The 20,021-nt window shown below is 42.9% G+C and overlaps 2 protein-coding genes across 2 annotated transcripts; both read left to right on the plus strand.

Annotated features, from left to right (window-relative positions):
• Positions 1-711: 711 nt before the first annotated feature.
• LOC308294645 (gamma-crystallin M2-like) lies at positions 712-1,789 on the plus strand (the record flags this gene model as incomplete). The annotated part of the gene is made up of 2 exons (XM_080737404.1): positions 712-954; positions 1,508-1,789. Exons 1-2 carry the CDS (start codon positions 760-762, stop codon positions 1,787-1,789), a joined length of 477 nt encoding a protein of 158 aa, XP_080593530.1. The 5' UTR covers positions 712-759.
• A 2,482-nt stretch (positions 1,790-4,271) lies between these two features.
• Positions 4,272-5,349, plus strand: LOC308294672 (gamma-crystallin M2-like; the record flags this gene model as incomplete). The annotated part of the gene is made up of 2 exons (XM_080737451.1): positions 4,272-4,514; positions 5,068-5,349. The coding sequence occupies exons 1-2, from the start codon at positions 4,320-4,322 to the stop codon at positions 5,347-5,349; spliced, it is 477 nt and encodes a 158-aa protein (XP_080593577.1). The 5' UTR covers positions 4,272-4,319.
• Between the last annotated feature and the right edge of the window lie 14,672 nt (positions 5,350-20,021).

Consider the following 20,021-nt stretch of genomic DNA (forward strand, 5'->3'; position numbering starts at 1 on the left):
CTATTTTTTGGAAGAATCGTTCAGTTTGTGATACAAGCACCAAATTTTGCACAAAGTTTCCTCTGGACATACTTTTCCCAAAAAGCACGTTAGCCACTCATTTTTTATTTTTAAGGGTTGGGGTCCCATTGACTTTCTATACAGTAAAACAAAACAAATACATAAATCTGCTTCAAGTAGCATATGAGGGGTCAAACTAGGGGTTTTTCATGATCCTGAATCCAATGCAAGCATTTGTTTTGCACAAAAAACATTCCTTAAGTCTGACTGCATACAATATTTGAGCAGTGCTAACCGCTCCTACATCTGGCTTTGTCTGTATGTATGTGTATGTATGTACATTATGTATGTATGCATGTCCCACACGCGGGACACTTAATGAAATCAACTCATAAATACCACCCTCACTTCACACTGTGGGTGTGATTTTATAAATTAGTTTATATGGACTATTTAGCATGTCATTGTAGGAGAAAATCGTCACGCAACATTTGAAAGAATTAAATAAGAGAAAATAGGAACTACAAGGTCACAATGGGTTGCAATGTGACACGTGAGCTTGCAGATCTGCTATTTTTCCAAATATAAAATAGGGAATAGGTTAATATTCTGCGGTTTCACAAACACAATATTGCTGGGCCTCCAAAACAGCGTTTGACAAATGAAGGCAAAGCTCTGTTGCCTCAAAATATTTTCCTCTTTTGCTTTCAGATCGTCTTCTACGAGGAGAAGAACTTCCAGGGTCGTTCCTATGAGTGCATGAGCGACTGCGCTGACATGTCCTCCTACCTGAGCAGGTGCCACTCCTGCAGGGTGGAGAGGGGCTGCTTCATGGTGTACGACCGCACCAACTACATGGGCAACCAGTACTTCATGAGGAGGGGAGAGTACGCCGACTACATGAGCATGATGGGCATGAGCGATCACATCAGGTCCTGCCGCATGATCCCCATGGTAAGATCGGCACAGGAAGCTCTTCTTTAAGTAATTCTGTCCATTTATTATATTCAAATGCAGCAGCGATAATACATTAAACATCCTACTTTCTGGCACGTGCACACATAGACATCAAAGGGGGGCTTGAGCTCCTGCCCTTTTATCCGTCTGTAAAAAGTCCCCTCTCCACACCATGTGTGCAGTTTTTACTATGGTGAAAGAAATGAAAATGCCCTCCTTTCCATGCCATAGCTGAAGGCAGCATTCAAGAGAATATTGCCTTGTCCAAACTCTCCTGAGCTTGAATGCAGCATCTTATGTTGAAAGAATTGCCCTCTCTGTGTAGAAATCTGTTACGGCACATCTCCAGTATTGACTTGATTATGCCATAGTTCAGTGTGGTATCAAGCACTGAAAATAGCCAACCTCCAAGCTCACCTGTCACAGCGCAACGCGTTGTGAGCTTGGAGGTCTGCTATTTTCGATATTTTCACCAAAAAGCCCTTTTAGAAATTTCAGCCCCTGCCTCTCTAACATTCTCTGCACGTCCCTGCCAACTTTGAAATCACAGTACAGGGGCAACTACAGGATGAGGATCTACGAGAGGGAGAACTTCGGAGGCCAGATGTACGAGATGATGGATGACTGTGAGAACATCATGGACCGTTACCGCATGAACAACTGCATGTCCTGCAACGTGATGGACGGCCACTGGCTGATGTATGAGCAGCCCAACTACAGGGGCAGGATGATGTACATGAGGCCCGGAGAGTACAGGAACTTCATGAACATGGGCATGAGCAGTGGCATGAGGTTCATGAGCATGAGGCGCATCATGGATTCCTGCTATTAAATGATTCCCTGATGGATGTACTTGTCTAGGAAAGTCAATAAAGTATATTTATATAAGTAAATTGCAAGGTTTTTTATGTATGCACAGAAACATGCACAGGTCATTTACATTCACCTCCAACATCAATGAGGTACAGAAACACCTCCTTATAGTCAGAAGAACTAATGGTCTTGTTCAGGTAATACCATTCAAAATTGCCAGTGATTTTCAAAAGTGGATGAACTTTAATCTGACGATAAGATATATACTGTATAAAGATCTCAGTGGACTGCTCAATTCTGAAAGCTGTCTGACAGCAGCAGCATTTGAAATCCTGTGAAGAATGGGATGCCATTCCAAATGGGCCAGTATAAGATGGGTGGCAGTTATGTTTTGGGCGCATCCAGTTCAAATCAGCAATGTTTTGTGGTTTATGCGTTTATCGTTCAAATTGTTTTGTATATCATTTTTGAGACCATATGGTTTAACATGTTGCTATATATTCATAATCTTACCTATAAACACTTAAGGCAGACCTTACTCTCCATGGTGAATGCATTGAGGCCTTTAGTGATATGGACTCACAGGACTTTAATCTGACTGACACAGTAATGTAATCCCAACAGTGTGAATAGCCTCAGAGTGAAGCTGTAGTCCTGGGTTTCCAGGCATTGAGGCATACCTAGCTGCTCTGGTCCATAGCGTTGATAAGGAGAACTCTTTCTTAACGCTATAAGGCAGGGGTGTCCAAACTTTTTTCAAAATATATTAAAACACCCAAGGGCCGACATAATGTACTTTCGGTCAGACCATTACAAAGTCACATACAAACAGTACGGTATGCATCGCATTTAAACGATTTCATTTAACTATCATCATCGATATTTAATATCAATTATCTTTTGTCAGGTGTCCGCTCTGAATAAAACACAAATAACTCTTGACCTTATTTCACATTACCAAATGTAACCAGGTAAGGTAAAAAATAAATGAAATAGACTTTCTTTGAACCCTTCAGAATGAGACAACAGGAAACAATCCTGGCAAATTATACTCTCACGGCTATACTCTCACCGTCAAACATGAAAATATTTGTTTGACGGTGCTGGTGGGCCTTTATCTTACAATTTAGGAATGAAGTCGCGGGCCACACTTTGGACACCCCTGCTAAGGCATTCTTTGAGACACTTACGTATACGGGCCACCATTTTCTATTTGGTGAAAACAACACAGATTTCACCATTGGATTGGATCGAACATACATGTTGTTACATTGAATGTTTCGTTTTTTCCGTCATCGCGCAACATATGGTGAAAGTATTGTAGTGCAGGCAATTGCAACAACCGCCCATCTTGTGCGAAATGACGCGGACCGCCAAATATTCAAACTTTCTGCGATTCTGCCAATAATCATATCATTTGAGACACACATACACGTTTTTGAAACCATGGTCTCAATGAATCACGTGACGTTAATCCCCTTCCCCTACTCGCTCATGCTAGGACATGACGTATGTGTATCCAGAAGAATACCCATGTACAGTACAGTACTGTTCCGGTTAAGTTTCCCATAGCTTTGTTTGATTGGCTCGACAGCAGATTTTAACTGGAAACACCTAAGAAGTTGTATTAAACATGACACCTTCCGGAAACACATACTGTAGGCTATGTGTTTCCTTTTTGCCAATCAAACAAAGCTACTGCATGGGAAACTGAACCGGAACAGGGAATTCGTACGTCACCTTTCTGGAAACCTGGTACTCAGTTAGCCTATTAGTCTAGGAAATTAAGTCTATTTTTTGGAAGAATCGTTCAGTTTGTGATACAAGCACCAAATTTTGCACAAAGTTTCCTCTGGACATACTTTTCCCAAAAAGCACGTTAGCCACTCATTTTTTATTTTTAAGGGTTGGGGTCCCATTGACTTTCTATACAGTAAAACAAAACAAATACATAAATCTGCTTCAAGTAGCATATGAGGGGTCAAACTAGGGGTTTTTCATGATCCTGAATCCAATGCAAGCATTTGTTTTGCACAAAAAACATTCCTTAAGTCTGACTGCATACAATATTTGAGCAGTGCTAACCGCTCCTACATCTGGCTTTGTCTGTATGTATGTGTATGTATGTACATTATGTATGTATGCATGTCCCACACGCGGGACACTTAATGAAATCAACTCATAAATACCACCCTCACTTCACACTGTGGGTGTGATTTTATAAATTAGTTTATATGGACTATTTAGCATGTCATTGTAGGAGAAAATCGTCACGCAACATTTGAAAGAATTAAATAAGAGAAAATAGGAACTACAAGGTCACAATGGGTTGCAATGTGACACGTGAGCTTGCAGATCTGCTATTTTTCCAAATATAAAATAGGGAATAGGTTAATATTCTGCGGTTTCACAAACACAATATTGCTGGGCCTCCAAAACAGCGTTTGACAAATGAAGGCAAAGCTCTGTTGCCTCAAAATATTTTCCTCTTTTGCTTTCAGATCGTCTTCTACGAGGAGAAGAACTTCCAGGGTCGTTCCTATGAGTGCATGAGCGACTGCGCTGACATGTCCTCCTACCTGAGCAGGTGCCACTCCTGCAGGGTGGAGAGGGGCTGCTTCATGGTGTACGACCGCACCAACTACATGGGCAACCAGTACTTCATGAGGAGGGGAGAGTACGCCGACTACATGAGCATGATGGGCATGAGCGATCACATCAGGTCCTGCCGCATGATCCCCATGGTAAGATCGGCACAGGAAGCTCTTCTTTAAGTAATTCTGTCCATTTATTATATTCAAATGCAGCAGCGATAATACATTAAACATCCTACTTTCTGGCACGTGCACACATAGACATCAAAGGGGGGCTTGAGCTCCTGCCCTTTTATCCGTCTGTAAAAAGTCCCCTCTCCACACCATGTGTGCAGTTTTTACTATGGTGAAAGAAATGAAAATGCCCTCCTTTCCATGCCATAGCTGAAGGCAGCATTCAAGAGAATATTGCCTTGTCCAAACTCTCCTGAGCTTGAATGCAGCATCTTATGTTGAAAGAATTGCCCTCTCTGTGTAGAAATCTGTTACGGCACATCTCCAGTATTGACTTGATTATGCCATAGTTCAGTGTGGTATCAAGCACTGAAAATAGCCAACCTCCAAGCTCACCTGTCACAGCGCAACGCGTTGTGAGCTTGGAGGTCTGCTATTTTCGATATTTTCACCAAAAAGCCCTTTTAGAAATTTCAGCCCCTGCCTCTCTAACATTCTCTGCACGTCCCTGCCAACTTTGAAATCACAGTACAGGGGCAACTACAGGATGAGGATCTACGAGAGGGAGAACTTCGGAGGCCAGATGTACGAGATGATGGATGACTGTGAGAACATCATGGACCGTTACCGCATGAACAACTGCATGTCCTGCAACGTGATGGACGGCCACTGGCTGATGTATGAGCAGCCCAACTACAGGGGCAGGATGATGTACATGAGGCCCGGAGAGTACAGGAACTTCATGAACATGGGCATGAGCAGTGGCATGAGGTTCATGAGCATGAGGCGCATCATGGATTCCTGCTATTAAATGATTCCCTGATGGATGTACTTGTCTAGGAAAGTCAATAAAGTATATTTATATAAGTAAATTGCAAGGTTTTTTATGTATGCACAGAAACATGCATAGGTCATTTACATTCACCTCCAACATCAATGTGGTACAGAAACACCTCCTTATAGTCAGAAGAACTAATGGTCTTGTTCAGGTAATACCATTCAAAATTGCCAGTGATTTTCAAAAGTGGATGAACTTTAATCTGACGATAAGATATATACTGTATAAAGATCTCAGTGGACTGCTCAATTCTGAAAGCTGTCTGACAGCAGCAGCATTTGAAATCCTGTGAAGAATGGGATGCCATTCCAAATGGGCCAGTATAAGATGGGTGGCAGTTATGTTTTGGGCGCATCCAGTTCAAATCAGCAATGTTTTGTGGTTTATGCGTTTATCGTTCAAATTGTTTTGTATATCATTTTTGAGACCATATGGTTTAACATGTTGCTATATATTCATAATCTTACCTATAAACACTTAAGGCAGACCTTACTCTGGTGAATGCATTGAGGCCTTTAGTGATATGGACTCACAGGACTTTAATCTGACTGACACAGTAATGTAATCCCAACAGTGTGAATAGCCTCAGAGTGAAGCTGTAGTCCTGGGTTTCCAGGCATTGAGGCATACCTAGCTGCTCTGGTCCATAGCGTTGATAAGGAGAACTCTTTCTTAACGCTATAAGGCAGGGGTGTCCAAACTTTTTTCAAAATATATTAAAACACCCAAGGGCCGACATAATGTACTTTCGGTCAGACCATTACAAAGTCACATACAAACAGAACGGTATGCATCGCATTTAAACGATTTCATTTAACTATCATCATCGATATTTAATATCAATTATCTTTTGTCAGGTGTCCGCTCTGAATAAAACACAAATAACTCTTGACCTTATTTCACATTACCAAATGTAACCAGGTAAGGTAAAAAATAAATGAAATAGACTTTCTTTGAACCCTTCAGAATGAGACAACAGGAAACAATCCTGGCAAATTATACTCTCACCGCTATACTCTCACCGTCAAACATGAAAATATTTGTTTGACGGTGCTGGTGGGCCTTTATCTTACAATTTAGGAATGAAGTCGCGGGCCACACTTTGGACACCCCTGCTAAGGCATTCTTTGAGACACTTACGTATACGGGCCACCATTTTCTATTTGGTGAAAACAACACAGATTTCACCATTGGATTGGATCGAACATACATGTTGTTACATTGAATGTTTCGTTTTTTCCGTCATCGCGCAACATATGGTGAAAGTATTGTAGTGCAGGCAATTGCAACAACCGCCCATCTTGTGCGAAATGACGCGGACCGCCAAATATTCAAACTTTCTGCGATTCTGCCAATAATCATATCATTTGAGACACACATACACGTTTTTGAAACCATGGTCTCAATGAATCACGTGACGTTAATCCCCTTCCCCTACTCGCTCATGCTAGGACATGACGTATGTGTATCCAGAAGAATACCCATGTACAGTACAGTACTGTTCCGGTTAAGTTTCCCATAGCTTTGTTTGATTGGCTCGACAGCAGATTTTAACTGGAAACACCTAAGAAGTTGTATTAAACATGACACCTTCCGGAAACACATACTGTAGGCTATGTGTTTCCTTTTTGCCAATCAAACAAAGCTACTGCATGGGAAACTGAACCGGAACAGGGAATTCGTACGTCACCTTTCTGGAAACCTGGTACTCAGTTAGCCTATTAGTCTAGGAAATTAAGTCTATTTTTTGGAAGAATCGTTCAGTTTGTGATACAAGCACCAAATTTTGCACAAAGTTTCCTCTGGACATACTTTTCCCAAAAAGCACGTTAGCCACTCATTTTTTATTTTTAAGGGTTGGGGTCCCATTGACTTTCTATACAGTAAAACAAAACAAATACATAAATCTGCTTCAAGTAGCATATGAGGGGTCAAACTAGGGGTTTTTCATGATCCTGAATCCAATGCAAGCATTTGTTTTGCACAAAAAACATTCCTTGGGCAAAAAATAGCCCCCACAGTGGCCCACACTACTGTGAAAAGTGATGACTCATCACTAAACCATAGTTTCGTTGGGCCTTTCTTAGCCCAAGGAATGTTTTTTGTGCAAAACAAATGCTTGCATTGGATTCAGGATCATGAAAAACCCCTAGTTTGACCCCTCACATGCTACTTAAAACAGATTAATTTTGTTGTATTATTTTACTGTATAGAAAGTCAATGGGACCCCAACCCTTTTTTAAATAAATTGAGTGGCTAACATGCTTTTTGGGAAAAGTAGGTTCATAGGGAACTTTGTGCAAAATTTGGTGCTTGTATCACAAAGTGAACGATTGTTGTACTAATTTCCCGGGCTATATGCACAGAGCCCATTTGAGGGTTTCAAATTGCTGAGGGCAACTATAATGTAGGCTATGTTTAAAGAGTTTGCTCATTTTACCCAACTAAATGAGGAGCTTGTTTGGAAAAGACTGGTTTACAGTTCATCCACTGTAAACCAGTTGCTCGCAGAGATGGGCGAAAATACATTGAAAAGTATTTTGATACAAAATACAAATACTGGGTCAAAAAATGTATCAAAATACGAAATATAAATACAGGCCAGAGAAATGTATTTAAGATTCAAATACGTATTTTGTATTTTGAAAATACATAAATACTTTTTATAAAAATTGATGCAATGATTAGTACTTTTATAGATTGACTGCCAAGTATTAAATTAACTAGCGAGGCGAGCGGGCACGGTCCTGTGAATTCCCCGCGAGTGTGCTTGTTTGTGCATGCATGTGGGCGGTGAGAGATGGATTGTGTTCATCTTTGTGAAATACCGCGTGCGGTAACCGCTGACCCAATCGGCAGCCATAGCGGTGACCGCGTATCGTGTGGAAGGCACTTAAATTGACCATACTATGGTGTTAGTCTTGAGCAGGCTGCCTAAATGTTTACCACTGTGTGCCAGTGTGTGAGAGCTCAGGCCAGAAGTGCCTTCCACACGATAAGCGGTCAACGCTACGGCTGCCGCTTGGGTTACCGCACCGCGGTGAGACACAAACACACTTGCTCAGTGAGTAAACGCCACAAGGTATTTCACAAAGATGAACACAATCCAACTCTCACTGCCCATGTACGCATGCACAAACGAGCATGCTCGCAGGGATTTTCACGGGACTGCGCCCGCTCGCTCAACGCCTCAAAACTTCGCTGTGCGGCAGAAATAGCCGCCCGCCTCTCATTGAAAATGAATTACTAGGAGGCGGTGACCGCGTATCGTCTGGAACCCACTTTACCGTTATCTTCTAAAGGAACTATGGCATGAGACTGAATGCACAGTTGCCTCTGCGCCAGTACTTCATAGAGTGCAAAACCCGCTCTGCCAGCCTTATAATTACTAAAACTGCACTCTGTTGAGGTGCCAACTTGCTCCTTGTGCACAAGTAGGCCATGTATGGCCTGCTTGCACGCCAGCAGAGCGCGCCATGAGGTGCGCTCACCACTGGCATCACCACTGGCGATGCCAGTGATATCATCACTGACATCACCAGGAATGCTGGTCCCTCATTGGCTGTTAATGATGACATTGCCAGAAATGCTGGTCCCTTATTGTGCTACATGCTTAAACACACACAGCTACCTACCTACCTACCAACCTACATACATACGCAGATGAACGCAGTACTTGCGCGCAAGTAATTCGAAATTGTAATCATAATGCACAATACATTTGAAGCAAACCAAAGTCAAGTGCTATGGCTGTATCACACACACACACACACACACACACACACACACACACACACACACACACACACACACACACACACACACACACACACACACACACACACACACAAACCAACAGCAAATTAGATTGAAAGAAAATGTATCTTTCCCCCTACAGTTTAAACCTTTGTGAATGTTTAAAATGTGTCCATTTGAGAATAAAATTACATAAAAAGTATTTTGTATTTCAAATACAGAAAATACTAGACCTGAAAGTATTTTGATACAAATTACATCCATTTTTTTCCGTCCCAGCCAAATACAAATTACAAAATACAAAAAAGTATTTCAAATACGTATTTCAAATACATGTATTTCAAATACTGCCCATCTCTGGTTGCTCGTTTATAGTTCATCGCTAATTCTGTTGTAGGTTACAACTATTTGTCTACAGCTGCTGATGTATTGGTATATTTGTTTTACGTATATAAGTCCTTAGCTAAGCTTACCAAGCCAGGAGCCCAACCCGGATCCATATAACAACCCCACATATTTTTACTTACTGTACATGTTAAGAGAGAACCAGGAGTGTCACAGTCAAATATCAATGTGGCAATGCCTAATTTAATGTCAAATGTATTGTGTCAATCAAGCTTAACTTCCTGTAGATAATTTGTCTGATTAGCTGCCCAGTTTATTAAGCCAGCTCATCTGTTATTAAGTGTGCCTGCCATGCAATGTCAAAACACTTATTGTAATCCGCCATACTTAAGTAAGTCAGTAAGTAATGTTCTTGCAAATTTCTGGACATAATAACTGCCGCACAGTTTACGCCACCCACGCAATATATACATATATATCAAAACGTGCGGCTCGGCCGGGAATAGGTTGCTATTACTTTTCTTTCCGATCCGCATTACCATGGCGACGTAATTCGCAAAAAACGACATCCTAAAATGCCATAGACCAGGGGTCTTCAACGTTTTCAGGCCAAGGACCCCTTAGTTGAGAGAGAGATGAAGCAGGGACCCCCACAACCTTATCGTAGATTTCATATAATTTAATTGTTTGACAGCACAATCAACAGTTTATTTTGGATTCATGTCAATTTGTGTTTTCAGATATTTAACCACTTGAACCATCAATACTTAATAAACTTGACCTTTCACTATAAACTTGACCTTTCACTCTGTACTTAGTCTGCTCTTTTTCCCCTCTACACCAAAGCTCTTTGCCGAAAATAGCCGATCTACAAGCTCACAACGCCTCGCAGCATGAGGCGTTGTGTGCTTGTAGATCTGCTATTTTTGGCTAAAGTTCTCAGAATATGGACACTAGGGTTCAAGTGGTTCATATAAAAAACAAGACGAACCTCGGTTCGAAGTGAAGCGGTGGACAGATAAAACCTCCAATAGCACAACCAAGTCATTTGATGAGACGATCAAATTGTACATGTTCCTCTCCATGCTGACTATAGCAAAGTTAATAATTATTTAGTATAAACCATGCTATTACCTATAGGGTTGAATTGTCATGTGAAGCTTCACCAATCCAATGCAATAGGTGAGACCTATGCAATAAGTGAGACCTATTGCATATTTGAAAAAGCCTATTCATTCTGGACTGATATTTTACACGTACGGGACAGGAAAAACCTGTTCATTCTGGCCTGGAGTGACCATATATGGACATAAGGTAACGGACATTGTGTTTTTGAAAAAACCTGTTCATTCTGGACTGAAATGACCATATATGGGCGTGGTACACAGAGAAATTGGAGGTAACGGACATTCTGTTTTTGAAAAAACCTGTTCATTCTGGACTGAAATGACCATATATGGGCGTGATACACACAAAGCCATTCATTGGAAGCGGTTTCCACCGCTTCAAAAAGGAAGAAAAAAAAACTTTCTATCACTCAAAGATTTGGAGGACCCCCTGTAGTAACTCTGAGGACCCCCTAGGGGTCCCGGACCCCCTGTTGAAGACCCCTGCCTTAGACTTTGAATGGGAGAAATTTCGGCACGTAATAACTGCTGCACGATTTACGCCACCCCCGCAATATATACATCAAAATGTGCGGCTCGGCCGGGAATGTGCTATCACTTTTCTTTCCGATCCGAGTTACCATGGCAACGTAATTCGTAAAAAACTACGCACAAAAACACCATTGACTTTTAATGGGAGACAGGAAAGAAAAAACAGAAACTTTGGCGCCACATAACTCTGCCATACTTTTACCTAGCAACGTCATTTAAACTTTACAATGCACACACAACTTTGGTCTTTTTCCGGCCAATAGGGATGAGCTGTAATTGATTAAGCCCCGCCCCATCTGTATTCCTATAGATGCCTTAATGGTCCACGTCACACTGATAAAAACCAGTATGCGCACGCGAGTCGGCACAAAATGAACCCCACCACTCATAGGATGCAATGGATGGCACTTGCGTTTAAAAATGCATTCCATCAAACTTTCAGATGCCGTTTTTCTCCCAGTGTGGAGGAAGAATGCTTAGGATTTTTACTGTGATTTCTCACTCTTGAATCTTGAAATATATAATCCTTAGTTTCTGTTGATTGTAAACAATAATAGCGATTCAAACCCCACCTCCATTCAGCGTCATCAGAACAGAGGGAGTGCTCCTCATGATCACCAGAGTGTCTACTGCTCGCCCAGCTGCAGTCCATTAAGCCTAATTTATGCTTCGTCCTGCGACGGTGTCGCGCGCAGACCTCCAAGCTCAGAACGGTAGCATTGGTGACGCGATGTGAGTTTGTATATCAGCTACTCTTGACGCGGAATACCGTTGCGCAATGAAGTATACATTACAGGTATATGTCTCGATAAGGGCGCACCCATGGGCGCACCTCACTAGCACACAAGAGGAGGTTGAATAACCAGTGCTCCCCAAAGCGGATCTGTTGGGAATTGATTACATGATACAGTCACCTGTGCAGTCAGTCTCAATGTTTGTAAACAAATAATTGGTCTGCATGGTACCGTCTTGAAACTTGGTGTCTGGACTTAAACGGCCAATAAGGACTTATTACTTAAGCCCTGCCCCCTTTTAAGCCCCGCCCCTATCTTCCTATTGGCTGAGCTTTAAACAGCTATATCTCCAGTTTGCAGCATGGTACCGTCTCGAAACTCGCTGTGTGTACTTACATGGCCAATAGGAATTATCTGTAATTGCTGCCTTCCTATTGGCTGGGCTTTAAACAGCCATGTCTCCACTTCCCAACACGTTACTGGTCTCAAAGTCGGTGGGTGGGTGGCTAATGTTAAAGTTAATGATAAAAATTCTAATGTTAAAAATTCTAATGATGATGATGTTAGCAAATCATTAGCAAAAATGCTAATGCTAACACCAACTGCTATACAAGGTTGCACACACTTATAACCCTATAACTCACGTAGTCTATACGAATTCTGTCTGGCAACTCGTCTTTAAACGTTACACAGATTGATTCACTTAGCTCCTTCTGTCCATCTCTATGTAAGGTGGGCCAGTCTTACTGTTACGTTCAAAAACAGCTGTATTATAATAATGCAATACTATTAACCATTTACCATTAAAGGAATATATATATATTACTGTTGTATGATTATTCTTATATAAACCCAAATGGAAAAGGGGGACCTTTGTTGCCGGACAACGCCAGTTGGACTTTAACCAACAAACCATTAAAGGTTTAATACCACTAGGCTAGACACAGGTTCGTAATTATACCAGGTTGGGAGAGCAATAGGTGGGTTCAAACACCCAGAGAGACTGACACCAAACGTTTGTTCAGGGGGGTACAAAAGTACAAATTGTTTATTCGGCCTATACAAAACGGGATCTCTAAAATGCCCTTTGGACAAATACAAAAAGAAAAACCTAAATATCTAAAAGGCGCCGCTACACTAAAACATAATTTAAATCATTTATTAATGGTTAAAATGTTATTAAAAGGTCATCTTGGATCCACTAGTAAAGTGCAAGGTGTAGCTCGTAAGCACTCTACTAGTAATCGTCTGTTCGACGAATGGTAGCCAGGGGGTGGGCACCAGGGAGCCACACAGCTCAGCAGAGATAGGATTCCACAGTATACATCCTACGTCGTTCTGTAACACACAGAAAAAAGGGAGGCCGCCAGCTTATATGTTCAATGGTACAGCATGGATCGTCTTAAGGGTACGGTGTTTAACTTCATGTGTCGCCAAGGAAGGTTACTTACACACCCGGGAAGCAGGTGCTTCCCGGTGAGTGTTGCAGACGTGCGACACAAGCAGGACCGTCCCTCTCCGCCTCTCTCACCGGCAGGTCAAGCGATCATCTCTCCGTTCTCTCACAGCTCACAGCGGACCAGCGGTCGTCCCTCCGTTCTCTTACAGCGGGCCAGGCAGCCTCTCTCACCGGCAGCCAGTCTCTCCGTTCGCTGTAACTATAAGGTTCAACAATGTCTCTCAGTGTAGCCTAGCTACTTCACTCAAGCACATGAGCCTCGGCTCTTGTTCAATACGTCCTGCTGCTTCCCCTGCTCAGCACGACTGAGCCACCAGTGTCCCTTTTCACAGTCCTGCGGTCCGCCCAGCCGCCACCCAATTGGCAAGCTGGGACATCACCCCATAGTGCATAGGCTGCAACATATTCGCTCGTTATCTCATCCAGGCAATCCATTCAGAAAAAAAAGAGAAATGATTAGGGGGGAAGGAAATTATTACAACAGAATACTATAACGGAAATACAATGTTTTTAATAAAAGTTTAAATAAAAGAAACAAAAAGAAAACATCATTGTAGTTAAAGAAATAATACAAAAAAATGAACAATAACACACCTTCCCTTCATCCCTATCACATCTATACCGAGACATCCTCCTGGTGTCCTGCACACAGTCCTCATCCACAATTTGCCACATTTTAACATCCAGTGGTACTCCACTAATAACTCCCTTCTTCCGTGGCCTCTCTGTCATCTCGAAACACGCTACTTCGCTCCCGTTGTACCGCTTAACTCTCAACATTTCCTCCATCTGTCTTGCGTTCCTTCACTTCACTATCACCATCCCAGTTCTTGTCACTCTCACAGACCTTCTCCAACTCTATTCACTAAAAACTTGCTCACTGCATGCGGTTGACTAAATGCGCCGTTTGTTTTCGATACAGATCTCATTCCAACCAAGTATTTCTTTCCAGAACATTCTCACATGAACTTGCTGTCTCACTATTCCTTTTCCTTTTATTATCATTTTCCTCTGTTTGATCTTCGCGGTCTGACTCCTGCGTACGTGACGCCATCCTCTCCAAGCGGGTGAGCTGACCATGCTGTCTGCTGTTCTGCTCTTGGTGTTTGTTCGCTGTCGAGTAACATAAGCTTGTATGTTGTGTTGGTGGGAGTTTCTGCTACCCCGGTGGGACATAGTGTGCTGTACATATAACTACCTAAATTACGCTTTCAGAGTAAGTACTTTACTCTTGACTTGATGGTTTTAGTCCAGTTTAAATATCACGTTTGTGGAGAGCCACCCTGCTGTGTGTCTACACTCTCTCACATCCTAACCGGAAGTCCCATGTTTCATTATTGACATTTTCCTTCTTCATCGTGGTCACACTTTTCTGACAGCAGTCATAGCTGCCAGTTCCCACCTGATGTTGTGTGGGAGTTCAGTCTGCACCAGATCGTACTGAATAACTGCTAGATTGCAAAGCGTCTTGAGACTAGGACTCAAGACTAAGATGTGCAGGTCATCGGCGCTTTTGTGTACTCCAAAGAAGACGATTCGATCTCCCACTATGCAACAGACTGTGAGAATCATCTTAGGTGGTGCTTTCCCTTTGGACAGAACCTTCTTCCAGGAGAAGGTCTTTGGACTGAATGTCCACAGGTCATGCTCTTTACATTTTTCACAACTAAATGTGTACAGCTCTCCATTGTAGGCAAAGGCTGAAGGACAATAGCTTCGTGCTGGACAAATCTTTGTAGAAGGCGTGCTCAGCCAGCAGTTGGTCTCTGTGTCAAACACTTTGATTTCATTCTGGTCCCATTTGATATTCGGGTCCCCTTCTCCCCCAAGTACAAACATCTTTGTACCGATGATGATGGCAGAGTGCCATGTAGCAGGTGGTGCTGTGCCTCTGGTGTCAATGAAAGACCAGACCATTGTGGTGGTGTCCAACTTGTACATGTCCTTAACGGTGCCATTTCTCCATCCTCCATGGATAAACATGACCTTATTCAACACACAGGCTGTGTGGTAGCAACTCCACCTTGGAACAGTCCCGGACACCAAGGGTTTGAACCATGTGTGGTTGTTCACATCAAATGCATAAAGATCATGGTTCTCGGGAATACTTAAATAATAAAGCCCTCCCCAGAGGTAAACTGCATCTTCTATCAACACGGCTGTGTGGCCAAAACACCCCAGGGGAACTTCAAGTTCACATTCTCCTCTTCCAGGGGTCAACTTCCTCCAGCATGAAGACACTGTGTTGAAGACGTGAACATTCATTTGATCTCTGCCTCCTCCAAAGCAGTACAGCTCGTCCTGCAGCCCCACAGCTGCATAAAAGTCTAAAGACTTTATCCCTACTCTCATATGTGCTGTCCAGTGGAACATTCTAAGGTCACAGCTTTCTTGTCACTCCGCCCCAAAATTCAGTTCTGTTTCTCTGTCCCATAAATGCAATTCTAACGCCACATGCTACCACTTATATCGCTGAAAGTAGTAGTATAAATGTCACATGAAGCTCCGACCAATCTGCAGAGACAAATCAAGGTGGGCGACGTGGTTTGGAGTGGAGCTTCAGGGAATCTCTTGTGAGCTTGCGTGCTCCGAGACCTTCTAGAATAAAGAGGGGTCCGCTCACTATCCCGACGGGCCGCTGTTCCGACTAGCGTCGGCAGGTTAGTTACTCATCACGGTTACTGAGGTTAAGTTTAGGGTTAGGGTTAGGGTCGATTCACACTCTAATAAAGAGCCTAACTAATTTCGGTTCGGCACTAGGCGAACCCAAATATGGTTCGCCTCCCCTGGTTCGGGGGGGCGTCAACCGACTAAACTCGGCTCCTCGGTGTTGCCGAAATGTTGTGACCTCCCGACTTAATTTCGGTACTCAGTGATGTCTTCTCATTCATTCAGCCCGGCTTCACGTTCATATTCTCGGCTGTGAATCCAAGGAAACAGCGTCGTTTGGGAGGGAGACACGCCGACTTCCAAATGATTGTGGACGCCGTGTATTGAGTGTTTCATAGCGAATACAGACAGTGCAGCTGGGTCTCGCTCTGAGTGATGGCAGGCAGGCAGGCGCGCGCGTGCGAGACACACACACACACACACACACACACACACACACACACACACACACACACACACACACACACACACACACACACACACACACTCACACACACACACACTCACACTCACACACACTCACTCTCTCACACACACACACACACACACACACACACACACACACACACACACACACACACACACACACGGCCAATGCGCACACACACTTATTGTGATGTCAATTGACTTGATTACTTGAGTAGAGACGAGTACTTTTACTTTAGATACTTTAACAATACTTTTCACTCTTTGGTATTTTGAGTACTTTTACTCTTTTGTATTTTGAGTACTTTTACTCAAATATGTTTTACTTCATAATGAGTACTGTTCAATTCTTAACGAGTACTTTTTTCTTTTGATACTTTAAGCTTTTCCTTTTTGTAGGCTTTTTATTTTATACCAATACTTTTGTACTTTTACTCAAGTAGGCATGCCAGCATTTTGAATGGGGGGTGGGGGGGCAGAAAGGGGCGGGGTCAAAAACGAGCACCCAGCTCAATATTGAAACTTCACCGCCACTGAAATTAGATATGAAGCATAGAACAAAGTAAGCAGAAATTAGATATAAAACATAAAAATAAACTAATAAGTATAATAAGAATAAAAAAATAAGGATTATTACCATAAGCAATTGGAATAACAGGAGTAATATACAAGGGACTTGGAAGATATTAAATAGTATAATTAAAAAAGGTAAAGTAAAAGCTGATTATCCAAACCAATTTAATAAAGATATGATATGATATAGTACTTTATTGTCAGTTCACACTGAAATTTGTCTTGCGACACAGCAGCCATGTATGCGACACATAACATATATACAAACATTTTAACACATACTGTAACAAAAACAAGACAGGTTTACATACATAAGGATAATATAGACAAGAGCAGTGTCCACCGCCAAGCCTACCTATGGCCAAACTCCTGATTAAGCCTTAAAGTCGACTGATGAACAAAGGACCTTTTTAGTCTGACCTTATTGTATTCTGGAACACCATATCTCCTTCCTGAAGGCAGCAACCTATATTCTCTATGCAACACATGGCTACTATTAGAGGTAATATTTCTTGCCAACCTTAGAATGCTGTTATCATACGTAGTCGTATATAGCCTCTGAAGTGGTTGTCCAACTATCTTTGAACAAATGTTCAGTTGTTGCAGCAGTTGTGACTTAAGGGCTGCAGACAAGCATCCATACCAGGTGGTACTACAGTACTGAAGAACACTCATAATGACAGACGTGAAAAACATAAGAAGAATCTGTCTACTAGCACCAATGATCTTAAACGGCGAAGGAAGTAGATTCTTTGCTTTGTTTTCTTACACACAGATTCAATCTGATCTTTCCATGACAAAAGATGGTCTATTACTACTCCGAAGTACGTATACGAACATACCTTGGTTGATCTGTTCACCATGAATAGTAATGGGAGATCTGTGTGTATCTGGTGGTGCACCAAAAACAATCTCTTCTGTCTTTTTTGTGTTAATGATGAGAGCGTTGTTATCACTCCATTCAACCACCTTATTTACTCTTAGTTGGTGCAGTCCAGGATCACTGGAACTATCTAAGAGTGAAATTAAAACTGTATCATCAGAGTACTTTAGAATGTGTTGGTCTGGTTCGTTAGTACGACATTCAGACAGACATTCCTCAGTACGACAGCTGTCAGTATAAAGGGTGAAAAGTATAGCTGAGCTTACACAATCTTGGGGGGGCCCAACATTAGTTGTTACTGCTGAGGAGAGGGTTCCGTTCACTTTCACCCTCTGTACCCTGTTGGTGAGAAAGGCAGCATACCAGTGTATTAAGTATGGATTCAGTTCCAACTGCACCATCTTTGACACTAGTATATCAGACTGTATTGTGTTGAAAGCTGAAGAAAAGTCTAAGAACAGCACCCTTGCATGATTCATGTTAGACTTATCTAGGTGTTTTGTAATTAAGTGGACTAGTGTGACAACCGCATCCTCTGTACCGCAACCTTTCTTGTATGCAAACTGGCAGGGGTCGAATTTTTCTTTGGTCATACTAACAAGATGGTGCAAGAGTATTCTTTCTAGTGATTTCATAATCACTGAAGTGAGAGCTATGGGTCTATAATCCTTATGTTCTTTTGGACATTGGATTTTAGGCAGTGGTTTTATGTATGATGTTTTCCAAGGCAGAGGAATTGTGTGTGTGTCTACAGAGGTTTGAAATAATGGTTGCCACACTGGAGCCAACTCAGATGCAACATTTTTGAGGAGAAAAGCACTGCACTCATCTGGCCCATTAGCTTTCCTCGTGTTAGTACACTGAAACACTTTCCTTACATCCTCTTCCGTGATAGTAATTCGGTCTGAGGGGGCAGGTGTTACAGCCTTCAGTATATCAGTGCACTTTGAGGAGTTGTCCAATGATTCATATCTAGCAAAAAATGTATTTAGATCATTGGCAAAGCCAAGTTCATTATCTGTCACAATAGGTTTCGTGGGGGATGACATTCCTGTCATGGATTTCATCGTATCCCACACCCTTTTGTGATTATTGGCATTAAATGCGTCCTCCAACCGCTGTCTATGTGCCAATTTTGCCTGCCTCATTTTGATTTTTATCTTTTTATCTGCCAATTTCATAGTACCAAAATCTTTGTTTTCTGTCAAGATTCCAGAAAATCTCCCACTTGGGTAATGTCGCCCCCTGGCGATCATTCAGAGAAAATAACTTCAGCTCCCGTACTAGCTCATTGGATAGGAAGGGCTGTCAATCAAATCCCGGAGGGATCCGCCCCACCGCTATAAAACCCCGGTGGGCGGAAGTCATGTCCCTTTTCACCTCTCTGCGATTCGCATTCAGTGAAACTCAGCCAATTTGTTATTTAATCTTTACTCGTTAGCCTAAAGCGGCGGCTTAAAAGTCGCCCACCGGTGAGTCTAGATTATTTATCGTACTTTAGCTCTCCCTTTTGTTGTTTTGCAGCTCAGTTCGACGGTTAGCCGTCTTCAGAACTTTGGAAACTTTCTGCGACACTCGGTTAGGCCTCTGCCCGACACGAGTGCTCTGTAGCGTTAGCCGTTAGCCTGATTAGCTCCTTTGTTTGTGTAGCTGAAGCTAACTTCTTTCAGCGCTATGGATCTCCTGAGTCTCCTGCCGAGGCAGTGTCCCGGCTGCCCGAGACAGATAGACGGCCAGGATCCTCACGACTACTGCGTGGACTGCCTGGGAGTGGCCCACGCCTTCGGAGCCGTCAGCCCTCCGGGGAGAGCCGGGGTCTTCTGCCAGGACTGCCTCGGCTTCAGCCCCTCCGTTTTGGCACACCGGTTCCACCTGGCCAGAGCTGCACTCGGAGGATGTGCACCACCCTCTATGCCGGTTCCCTCCCAAGCGCGCGACACCGAACGTGTCGGTGCCGCGTCGCGCAGCGAGGCGCCGCGCACCAAAGTGCCCGCCACCGAACGTCAAGGTGGCGGCCAGCGCTCTGAAGCGACCCCGCCTGCCCGGCCGGCCGCAGCTAGCTCCACTGTCACTGGAGCGAGCGGGCCTGGCACTGTTGCTGGAAAGAAGCACACCAAGAAGTCTTCTCCTATCCCTCCGGT

Source organism: Nannobrachium achirus, assembly GCF_963921795.1.
Source record: "Nannobrachium achirus genome assembly, chromosome: 11".
NCBI classification, from domain to species: Eukaryota; Metazoa; Chordata; class Actinopteri; order Myctophiformes; family Myctophidae; genus Nannobrachium; species Nannobrachium achirus.